Genomic DNA, 12,330 nt, shown 5'->3' with positions numbered 1-12,330 from the left:
AACAAAGGTTTTTGCAGCTCCTCTTCAGAAAAGTGTTCAGAGAGCAGCTGGTGTGTTAGACAAAGGCTCGTCGTGTGAGCCCAGATGTGTCTGTAACAGCTGGATGAAGGAGAACCATCACAGTCGCGTCTCCATCCCGCCTTTATTAATGAACTTCCTGTTGCTTGCAGATGACAGGAACACAAAGTGTTTGTGCCACGTGATGCTGCAGGATTTGTTAACGTGTCCATGATGGTAACATCTCCTCGTCTAACTGCAAACACATGAGCGCTCCTAACGGCAGCTATCACAGCCACACAGGCAGACTGTGTCTCACTGTTGCATTCAGGGACATTTGTTTTCCTGTAAAAAGCTGAACTCTAATCTAAGAGGACTGTTACTGACAGGAAACAGCTGCATTATCTGCAGTCTGTGTGACCACAGCTGCTTCAATCACTTCATCAGAGAATTGATCATTGAATAAAACATGTTTGTGTCTGCAGAGGTCAGAGGTCACAGTCTGCAGGATCCAGCTGTCCGTCTGTGAGGAGTGACTGGTCCAAACATCAACCTCCAAACTTCAGTGCTGAACCTGGACCAACGAGGTCAGAGACCTGTGATGACTCCTTTACATGTTTGTGTTTTCCTGCATAAATATGACCAAAGATTCATTAAAAAGGTAAAAATCTTAGACTTTGTCCTGTAGCGCTGTGTGGCAGGCAGGATTGGACCCAAACACAACAGGATGAAGTCAAAGAGGCAGCTTTATTTCAGCTGTGAACATGCAAACAGCAGAAATAAGGAAACATAACTGTAGGTTTGCAGTGAATGAAGCCTCAGCTCGACGCTCCACTTTGTCCCTCTTTTCCTTCTCCAAACAGCCACATCAGGAGTCTTTGATGGAGTTTTAAAATATTTAATTACAAATGTCCAAAGATGGGTTCAGGATACCTGAATCCACAGTTATTAAAGCTAAAATAGTTCACAGGGTTTGGACTTTGTTAGGTGACGAGAGAACATCAAATTGTTTTTTATCTTTAAACAGTATTTTTATCACTTCAGTTGCTCTCACAGCCCTGTTTGTTATTTTACCAGAGCTCTTATGTTTCACTCAGTGCTCCCACCAAACACCTTGGAGGACACATTAGTGTGATTTAGATTTCATTGGTGCAAACACCAGTCACACAAGCTAACCCATGGAGGCAGCAGCAGGCTTTGTGTTTGGTAAAGTCTGTTGGCTTAAACTAAGAGAGTTTAGTTTGTTAGCACAAAGAGCTGTCAGCTAAAGCCCCGAATGCACTTTGAATACAGACGAACTGAGAAAAACACTTTAAATACAGCAAACAGTCAAACTGACAACATCTTGTTCTGCTGATCATCCACAGCAGTACATGTAGCATTCATGCTAGCAGCAGGCTATGACTGTCCACTGAGCACCAACACAGGTAGGAGTGAGCAGTGATGAAGCAGGACTGTGGGCAAGTTTGAGCTACAATCCTATTGGCTTCTCAGTTTCTCCAAAGAAAAGGGGAAAAATTCTTGGTGTTGTGAAGATGTGAGTTGGTCTTGTTGTCGTGGGGCTGGAAGGATGCTGGCAGTGACAGGCTTTTCATCCAGTGTTCAGTAACAGAATGAGAAGAAAGCCACTGCACATGAAACAAGGTGCTCGTAGTGTTTGTTTACTGTGTTTGTGCCACAATGTCAGATCAGTTGTAGATTCACATGCAGACTTGTCCAGTGAAATCAGTGCAAGTACTGCAGTACAGAGCAAAGACTAAGCAAGCCAGGAGAGCTCTCCAACTTTCTGAAAGTATCAGGATATTTGAGTGATAAGAAAAAGTGGATCATGCAACAATGTCCCTCAGCATACAAAACAATCAAAGCAGAATAAATATAATGTTTTAGATCAAACACTTACAGGGACCTGAAGAGAGAGAACCAACAAAATGTCATGGCTAACAGAGGAACTCAAGCACAGACTGAGTTCTGACAAACAAAAAGGTGACAGGTTATTTAACAAAGGGGTGAACCACAGTGCTCTATATATGTACAGTGAGTTGGGGAGGGGGTCCAGGGCTCCAGGGAAAAGAGGGAAGGGAGTCCACTCTCACTCCTCTTCAGTCACTCTTGTCCTGCTCTGCACTCACACAGCCACACACGGGAGTCACAGGTAAGCGTCTGTAACCAGGTCCGGGGAAATATTTACTCAAAGTATACTCAAAGTTAACCCAACTGGTGAATTTAGAGAGAGATTTCTTAGCAAGGAGCTGAGATCATGAACACAGGAGGGTCAATGTCTCAGCGACAAACTGCTCCATGCCGCAGCGTTAAATGGTTACCGGTAAGCCCAGGTGAATCAGCAACAGGTGGTGTAATCATCATAGCTGTGTGGACCAAGAGCGAGAGGCCATTACAAGCTCCACCCAGGCAGGCAAAACCATAGCAGGAGAGAGCAAAACATAAAACCTGAAAAGCCATCATGAGCCAGCCAGAGAGACACAGAGTTTATACTAGAAGAGAAACCTGCTCATCTTCATCATGTTTGTTTAAATAGAGAAAATCAGAAGTCTCTGTGTGTCAGACCACGGCTCTACACGGACACTTCTAAGCTGCTTCAGAGTGAACTGACCCAGATAATCTGCACACAGCGGCTGTAAAACAGTGAAAGTCATAACTGTCTCTCTGATGGAAAGCTTTTATTGTGAAGTCAGGAAGTCTACAGGAAGTGTTGAGTTTGTATTCATCACTCAGTGTTTAATGAGACAGGCAGACAGGAAGAGCAGCTCATTAGTGTTGATGAAATCAAAGGAACTGTGAGGAACTGCAGTTTGGTCACATCTGGATGTTTTTCACTGACAGTAAATGTTTTAGTGATAAAGAAATGTGTTCACAGAGAGAGGAAGAGGAGTGGTGTTTGTGAGGAGGAGCAGCTGTCCTGCTGTGCTTTGTGTCAGGACGTCCTGAAGGATCCAGTCTCTACCAGCTGTGGACACTGGTTCTGCAGACAGTGCATCTCCTCATACTGGGACCAGTCTGCTTCATCAGGAGACTCCTCCTGTCCCCAGTGTGGAGAAAGATCCAGAAGCAGAGCTGGACTGCAGACAGCCAGTCAGAGCAGCTGTGTACAAAGTAAGACTGAACATCTGTCTGCTGATGGACTCATTTCTGAAAACTGGACTTCTTGTGTTGTTCAGACATTGAAGAGTTTTCTTTCTCTTTAGTCTCATTGTTTTTCTTTCTTTCAGCAGATGTTGGTCTGCAGGAGGTTTTAGATGAACATAAGATCAGTCTGAGGAGGAGATGTGAACGTGTGACTGAAGGAAGTGATGAAACAGGAAGTAGAACCCTCCTCAACAGGATCTACACTGAGCTCTACATCACAGAGGGACAGAGTGAAGAGGTTCATACCCAACATGAGGTGAGGCAGCTGGAGACAGCTTCCAAGATGGACGCCCTCCATGACGCTCCAATCAGGTGCCAGGACATCTTTAAAGCCTTACCTGACCAACAGAGACCCATCAGAGTGGTTCTGACCAACGGCGTGGCTGGTGTTGGAAAAACCTTCTCAGTGCAGAAGTTCACTCTGGACTGGGCAGAGGGCTTGGAGAACCAACATGTCAGTGTGGTGGTTCTGCTTTCATTCAGGGAGCTGAACCTGATCAGAGATGAGCAGTACAGTCTTCTGGAGCTGCTCCATGTTTTCCATCCAACATTACAGAAGGTCACAGCAGAGAAGCTGGCTGTCTCTCAGCTTTTGTTCATCTTTGACGGCCTGGATGAAAGCAGACTTTCATTGGATTTCACCAACAGGAAGCTGCTGTCTGATGTCACACAGAAGTCATCAGTCAGCCAGCTGCTGACAAACCTCATCCAGGGGAATCTGCTTCCCTCGGCTCTCGTCTGGATGACTTCCCGACCCGCAGCAGCCAATCAGATCCCTCCTACATGTGTTGACAGGCTAACAGAAGTACGAGGCTTCACTGATGCCCAGAAGGAGGAGTACTTCAGGAAGAGATTCAGTGATGAAGAGCTGTCCAGCAGAATCATCTCCCACATGAAGACATCCAGGAGCCTCCACATCATGTGTAGTATCCCAGTCTTCTGCTGGATCACTGCTACAGTTCTGGAGCACATGTTGACTACAGAGCAGAAAGGAGAGCTGCCCAAGACCCTGACTGACATGTACTCACACTTCCTGCTGGTTCAGACAAAGAGGAAGAAGAACAAGTACCATGAGGGACATGAGACGAGTCCACAGGAGCTGACGGAGGCTGATAGGAAAGTTCTTCTGAAGCTGGGGAGGCTGGCGTTTGAACATCTGGAGAAAGGAAACATCATGTTCTACCAAGAAGACCTGGAGCAGTGTGGTGTGGATGTGACAGAGGCCTTGGTGTACTCAGGAGTTTGTACAGAGATCTTCAAAAGAGAGTGTGTGATCTTCCAGAAACCAGTCTACTGCTTTGTTCATCTGAGCATTCAGGAGTTTCTGGCTGCTGTCTACATGTTCCACTGTCACACCAACAGGAAGACAAAGGTGTTGAAGATGTTTCTAAAATCAGAATCTTTCACCAAGATGATTTTCAGTCTTTTTGATAACAAAGATCTCCAATCACTTGATGTATTTCTGAGGAGAGCCATGGAGAAATCCCTCCAGAGTAAAAATGGCCACCTGGACCTGTTTGTTCGCTTCCTTCATGGCCTCTGTCTGGAGTCCAACCAGAGACTCTTAGTAGGTCTGCTGGGTCAGACAGAGATCAGTCCAGGAACCATCCAGAGAGTCATCAACAACCTGAAGGAGATGAACAGTGATGAAATCTCTCCTGACAGAAGCATCAACATCTTCCACTGTCTGATGGAGATGAACCACCTCTCAGTACATCAGGAGATCCAAGAGTTCCTGAAGTCAGAGAACAGATCAGAGAAGGAACTCTCTGAGATCCAGTGCTCAGCTCTGGCTTTCATGCTGCAGATGTCAGAGGAGGTTCTGGATGAGTTGGACCTGCAGAAGTACAACACATCAGAGCGGGGACGACAGAGACTGATTCCAGCTGTGAGGAACTGCAGAAAGGCTCGGTGAGTCCAGATGTGATCATTAACATCATTGATCAGTGTAGGTTAGTAGTTTAATGTTGAAAATAAAATCAGATTGTAACCACAAAGTGTTTGTGTCCGTACGCTGCAACCTTCCACACCATTCCTTTATTGTACAGACTCAGCAGCAGCTCCATGGATCCCAAATCCAAGAGTGGAGAACAGATTTGAAGTGTGTCACATCCATGCAGTCACAGCTGTTTCCACCATGTTTCCACTGATATTAATCCTGTTCAATGACACGTTTCATATCAGTGAATATGTTCTTTAGGACGTCCACTGACATGTTTAAGTGTCCTGCTGGAAATCACTCAAATCATCCATGAAATCCATGAAAAATCCTTTTAGTGTTTCTAACTTCAGCCTCTGTCCTCTCTCTCTCTCCATCCTCCTCACTGCTTCTTTCACTGATAATCACACAAACATCGTATTCAGCTACAAAATAACACAATAATATCATCTGATGATCATTATTATAAGAGCAGGATCCATATTTGATATCAGAGTAACACACTGCTTGGTTATGTGCAGTCATCATCAGTGACTGTGGGTCAAACAGAAGCTCTCTGATTGGTTGCTGACCTTGGTCACCTGTCCACTCTCACCTGTTTGTGTTTGCTCTCTCTTTGCTGTCTCCATCCTCTCTCTCCTTTCTCTCCCTCTCTGTCTTTGTACGTCACTCAGGTCCAATGGAAACAGTGACATTTACAAACCAATCAAAGACAAACTGATCCATGTCAGGTTATAACAATATTCAAAGTGAATACAGGCTGCTGCTGGACACAGACAGGTAACATCATTTTGACTTGCTGTCACCTGGATCTGGACTCATAAACACTGAAGCCCTGAACAGGAATACAAATCATTTTCTGCCAACTAGCGACACACCAGCAGATAATGGCTCAGAAAGCTCAAATGAGCCAATCATTTCTGTGTTTAGTTCCCCTGAAATCAGATCTGATATCAGCAGCTCTGAGTTCATTCATCATTATTGTCCAGTGATGAGATTTCTGCTCCGTTTGGTAACAGTCAGCAGGTTTTTCCTGCGTGTGGACGTGAACAGTCGTACCTGACAGCAGGTAGCAAACAGAGATCATCTTTCCAGCTGGAACTCTTCACTGAGCTGAACTCATTCAAAATGTTCTGGAGTCAAAACAGGAAACAGTCCAAATGTGTGTCTTCACTCTGACTCTGGATCAGATCTCAGTGACAGACTGTGGACATTATGGAAGCCTAAATGTGACACCATCTTCCTCCTTCATCTGCAGATTAAAGCCAAACAAAGATTCTCATTAAAAGTCTGCAGGTCTGAGAGAGACTCAATCGTTGTGTCATGTCAAACACAGTAAGAGGAGCTGAAGCACAGATGTGAAGAGCAGATTCATCAGATTATGACCTCACTCTGTTTTGTCTTCATATACATTCAGTCTGTGTTTATAATGCAGATTTTCTGCTTTTATAATAACACATTTTATATTTTCTATCATCACAGACTGACTCAGTGTGGACTCTCAGAGTCTCACTGTGAAGTTGTGGCCTCAGCTCTGAAGTCCAACCCCTCCCATCTGACAGAGCTGAACATGAATGAGAACAAGCTGAAGGATTCAGCAGTGAAGCTTCTGTGTGCTGGACTGGAGAGTCCAAACTGTCGACTGGAGACTCTGAGGTGAGTTCACTGACTGCGGCTGTTGTAGTTTTTCTATATTTCAGGTCTTTGATTGATGTTTTAAACTTTCTTTAGTTCCTAAATGTTCAGGATGTGTCTGAAGACAAACGTGAAGAAGTTTGAGTGCTTTCAGAAATGTTGTCTTTCCAAACGACTGAACAACAGTTTTTCCTTTTGGCTCCAAACAGAAGTGACAGACTTGAGCAGGGTTCATTTAAAGGCTGACAGAAGTGGAGTGGTGACGGGGAGATGTTTGACAGGACAGTGTTTCAGCCTCCACAGGTTCATGTTGTGCTCCATCAGTCAGTGAAGATGAAGTCGGTGCTGATGAGGCTGTAGAGTGTGTGAGGGATGTGAATGAGGATGATGAAGATCTGATGATAGCAGATAAAAACAGGCTGCAGAGACTTTGAGCCATACAGGGCACACAGTGTGTGTACAGAACAGCTGAAATCATTATGGAGGCCTCACTGGGATATGGAAGCATCACAGCACAGCTTCAGTGAAGCTTTAAAGTCTCTGATATGAGATGAGAAATGAAGCAGCCAGAGCTTTTTCATGAGTGGAAATCCACTGTGACTGTGAGCTGCTGCTACAGCCTCCAGATTAGCCAGCAGCTCATCCTGCTCAACATTTTCTCACCAACTTTAATGGAAGTGTGATGTTTTCAGCTGGAGTGATGGTCAGGGTGGCCTCCCTCTCCTCTTCTTCTCCTCTTCCTCTTTCATTTGTAAAGCCACTTCTGCTGCTTTCATTCATTTGGAAGTCCTGTAGCTGAGTTTGGGAGAGACTAACAGCCTCGGCAGCAGAGGGGAGAAAGGCTGTAACACCACCACTTTACTCTGTTTTACCTGTCACATCATTTTATCAGGAAACAAATATGCTCATGTTTTTACTATGTTTGTCTTGAAGATGTAAGAAGATCACATGGTGCTTTTTATTATTGTGTTGGTTTGTTTCCTGTCTCTTGGATGGAGCCCAGCTGTGCGTGGCCCCTGGGCCTGTGGTCAGAGTGTGTGCTGGATAATCCGGCCCAGGATGAGGCCAAACTGACATGGGATGAAATGTCTGTCACATAATTGAGCTTAGTGTAGTTTCATTTCTGCACAATTTAAAAACAACCAAAACTTTGTTCTGTCTTTTCTATGTTATACTGTAGACTTTCTTTGATACTGTGTCCAAAAGGAGCAGCTTTTACTTTGAAGGGGAGGCGTCTCTGTTTCCTCTTCAGGTTGGATGATGGAAGCAAATGAGTGTGTGATGTTCTTTCAGTGTTGCACTTTGTAGACGCTCCCTGAGCACTGGTCTCACAGCCAGCTGCACATAGAGACCAGTGTTGTTAGTCCAGGTCAGAAGATGACTTGTTGGAATGAAAATGAGCTTGTAGTTTGTCTGCTTTAATAATGTGACTGGAAAAAGGTGTTGGACTTCAAATATGTCCATTTCTTTCACACTTCACCTTTAAAAGTGAAGCCTTGTGGTTCCTGGAAGGAAAAACACGACTTTTTCAAGTCTTTGTCCTGTTTTTATGATAAATGTACGACTTTAATGTGAAACATTCAGAGTTTTTTCTCTTCTTGTGTTTGTTTGAAGCTGCTTCCTGTTGGCTTCAGCTGTTTGGAGTTTCCATTTTCTAAACTTCTACATTCTGAACCTTCTTCAGCTCTGAACAGATGATGAAACACTGAATGATTTCAAGCTCACACTTTGTCTAATAAACTTACATCTTTCATTCTTTATACAGATTGAGGGGCTGTGGTTTGTCAGAGATCAGCTGTGATTATCTGGCAGCAGCACTGAAGTCCAACCCCTCCCATCTGAGAGAGCTGGACCTGAGCTTCAACTATGACCTGCAGGATTCAGGAGTGAAGCATCTGTGTGGTTTCCTGGAGAGTCCAGGATGTGGACTTGAAACTCTGAGGTCAGTCAGCATGTTTTAGTTGTGCTGAGATGAATATGATGTGAAAGTTGTGCTGACACTAAACTGCAGACATCAGGCTGATATTATACTGATCCACACTGAGGATCTTCATGGTAAAGTCTGTTTTCTTCTTCTCTGGTTTAGTCCATTGACTGCAGCAGAACAATGTTCACATTTCAAACAGTGAGACTCAACGTATGGCCCGCGGCCCACACGCGGCCTGCCCACCTTTCCTGATTCAGAGAGAGGGGACCCTGATTAACTGTGTAGTGTTCTTCCTCACAGTTCTAAGTATCAGACACAACAATGAATAATCCACAGCTGACTGTCTTTAGCAGGTCAAAGGTCACGGCACACAGCAGGCAGTGGGAAATATTATAATTCTGATCATTTATCAGCACATATCCATATGTATAAAAACAAAGCTGACACTGTGAGACTTGATCAGAGGTGTGATCATCACAGCAGAGGCCTTTGTGTCAAAGTCACTGAGGATCAAACAGAAACACATGAAGCAGATTTTCCTGTTCTGGCTTTTTATAGCAGATAACCTTCAAAATATTCTGCAGTCCATCAAAAACTGAAGCAAACCATGAATCAACATGTGAACATGAGCTGATGCTGCTGAAGTGAAGCAAAGTTACAGAGGTTTGATTACAGACACAGCTGAGAGTTTGTAATCTGTCATCATTTTAAAAGGTTTACATTTCTTCAGTATTGAACAGCAGAAATGAGGCTTTGTTTTCGGAGGCCGACAGCAGTGAACACAACAGCAGACTGGTGCGTAATAAGCAGTGAATAATGCAGGAAACAGATTTTTGAAGGTAAACTGTTCTTGAAGTACACTGAGAGAGAGAGAGAGCTGTGCAGGAAGTAAACGTCAAAGTCAGAGAGAATTCATGACGATGTTCATCAAACGTAAAGCGTAGTTTGGATCTTCTTTTGCTGCTGGTTCAGTCAGTTTTGGTTGGAGACAGATGAAACCTGCAGCTTCAGGATCTGTGAGCTGTCCACTTTCAGCCCCGACGGCGTGTCCGTGTACGTGCCGTCGAGTGAACGATCCACGCTCTGTGTTTCCATCTTTGTGTGTTTAGCTGCTCTCATTTACTGTTTTATCTGTTTGCTTGTTGTTGAAATACTTTTGGGAGCTTTAACCTGAGATTCTGGCAAAATACATTTATATTAAAAATCGATTCAGGATTGAAAGAATCAACATCGCTTTATTCAAATTAAAACCATTTAAATAGGAAAATCCATTTTTTTACACCCGCCTCTAATGCTGGGTAATGTCAGCTGGTCCATGTGCAGCTGGCTGTGAGGCTCAGGGAGCGTCTACAAAGTGCAACACTGAAAGAACATCATCCATAAATATTGAGTAATAACTGGACTCTCATACAGCGAGACTCAAATGCCTTTAAACATCAGCTTATCCTGCTGATCCAAGTCCAACACTGAGTTTGTAAAAACATGTTTGTCAATCATTTTGTTTGGTTTCTAAGGAAAATGATTCAATAACTTGCTGCTAATACACAACATTTCATCATATTTCCTCATAACCCTCTTTTGTCTGACCATTTGATCCCATTTGAATTTGCAATAAAGGATCCACAGAGTTTGGTGACAATAATGACAGTAGATGTTTGTGTGAAAGTGCTGGAAGCAAATGAGTGTGTGATGTTCTTTCAGTGTTGCACTTTGTAGACGCTCCCTGAGCACTGGTCTCACAGCCAGCTGCACATAGAGACCAGTGTTGTTAGTCCAGGTCAGAAGATGACTTGTTGGAATGAAAATGAGCTTGTAGTTTGTCTGCTTTAATAATGTGACTGGAAAAAGGTGTTGGACTTCAAATATGTCCATTTCTTTCACACTTCACCTTTAAAAGTGAAGCCTTGTGGTTCCTGGAAGGAAAAACACGACTTTTTCAAGTCTTTGTCCTGTTTTTATGAGAAATGTACGACTTTAATGTGAAACATTCAGAGTTTTTTCTCTTGTTGTGTTTGTTTGAAGCTGCTTCCTGTTGGCTTCAGCTGTTTGGAGTTTCCATTTTCTAAACTTCTACATTCTGAACCTTCTTCAGCTCTGAACAGATGATGAAACACTGAATGATTTCAAGCTCACACTTTGTCTAATAAACTTACATCTTTCATTCTTTATACAGATTGATGGACTGTGGTTTGTCAGAGATCAGCTGTGATTATCTGGCAGCAGCACTGAAGTCCAACCCCTCCCATCTGAGAGAGCTGGAGCTGTGGGGAAACAACCTGAAGGATCCAGATGTGAAGCAGCTGTCTGATCTTCAGCAGAGTCCAGACTACAGACTGGAGACTCTGGTGTAAGTAGAGTGATGGAGTGAGTGGGTGGTGCTGTCAGCAGTATTGTACTAAACACAATCAGTATGAAACAAAGATCCAGTGTTTCCTGTAAAGCTGCAGCTTCTCAGTGAAGCTGTGAGAGGAGAATGGTGACAGGCTTCAGGATTGGACACAAACACTTCCTATTTCTGCCTTTTTGTCACCTTTATGGTCACCATAGTAACGGCTGACATGCTCTGATCAAACGCTGTCAACAGCCAATCAGCTCTCTGAACAAAGCAGCACGCAGACCAATGACTGCATTCATTTCCAAGTTTAAAGCAGTGAAGAACACAGTCTGTAGGTGAGGAAGAATTTAGTGAGAGCAGATGTTTGGATGGAAATCCTCCAGTTAACAGCTGGAACCGTCCATCTGGATTGTTGGGCTTGTTGTTGGGGTTCCTACAGAGCTCAGAGTGGACACACCAAGGTTCTTCTAATGAATGAAAGTCCAAACTCAAACTAGGAGTGTTAGGTTTGTAGCATAAACCTATTCGCTGGAACGTTAAGACAATATAATTACACTGCAAGCAAGACACAAGTAGGCAAAGTTCTTCATGTTACTCGTGCACGGGAGAGAACCGGACAACCGCTTGACTCCAGTTGGTCTCGTCCGTCCTCCTGTAACACTGCCCTTTTATTGAGGTTACATGAATATGCATAGGTTCATTAACATACGACGTCTACATACAAACAAAGAGTACCTTGCCTGTGTGTGTGTGTGTGTGTGTGTGTGTGTGTGTGTGTGTGTGTGTGTGTGTGTGTGTGTGTGTGTGTGTGTGTGTGTGTGTGTGTGTGTGTTGCTGATCAAAGGGTTAAACATCCTTGGTCAGGAAGAGGGTAGCCTCCCCCTCACCCTAGATGGTTCATCCTAGATAACACGGTGAGGAAGTCCTGCAGTTCATCTAAACAAAGAGCACTTAGACTAGAACAGACGTAGCTACGTTAATCCTACCATAAAACAATAAGACACGGTATGACCTCTCATGCTCCCAAAGTGCTGTCTAATACACACAAAGTTTGCAGACTATCAAGGATCAAAACCTCTACCAATCTACAACTAATTACAAAACTCTAAGCATATATAAGTAAATATTTCTAAGCATAAATGACAATCAACAATACAAATCTAACAAGGAGGGAAAGACATTTTCAGCAACTTCAATAAAAATCCAAAGATTAGAAAAAGTGAAGCAACAATGAGTCCTAGTACAGTCCCAGCACTGAAGTCCCTGCTGCTCTTTATACTGGATGTGCTGCATCACTGACTGACAGCTGATGAAGAGTCTCTGGAAACACTCGTTTATCTCCTCTGCTCTTCC

At 43.7% G+C, this 12,330-nt stretch overlaps 1 protein-coding gene across 1 annotated transcript; it reads left to right on the top strand.

Moving 5' to 3' along the window:
• The first annotated feature begins 1,381 nt into the window (after positions 1-1,381).
• On the top strand, positions 1,382-10,993 carry LOC145422916 (protein NLRC3-like). Its single transcript, XM_080294905.1, has 6 exons — positions 1,382-1,424; positions 2,713-3,108; positions 3,225-5,052; positions 6,563-6,736; positions 8,481-8,657; positions 10,816-10,993. Exons 1-6 carry the CDS (start codon positions 1,382-1,384, stop codon positions 10,991-10,993), a joined length of 2,796 nt encoding a protein of 931 aa, XP_080151031.1.
• The last annotated feature ends 1,337 nt before the right edge of the window (positions 10,994-12,330 follow it).

The sequence above is a fragment of the Astatotilapia calliptera genome, chromosome 3 (assembly GCF_964374335.1).
Source record: "Astatotilapia calliptera chromosome 3, fAstCal68.1, whole genome shotgun sequence".
Classification (NCBI taxonomy): Eukaryota; Metazoa; Chordata; class Actinopteri; order Cichliformes; family Cichlidae; genus Astatotilapia; species Astatotilapia calliptera.
Note: the sequence above shows the minus strand (reverse complement) of the source record. Positions and strands in the feature narration are given on the sequence as shown.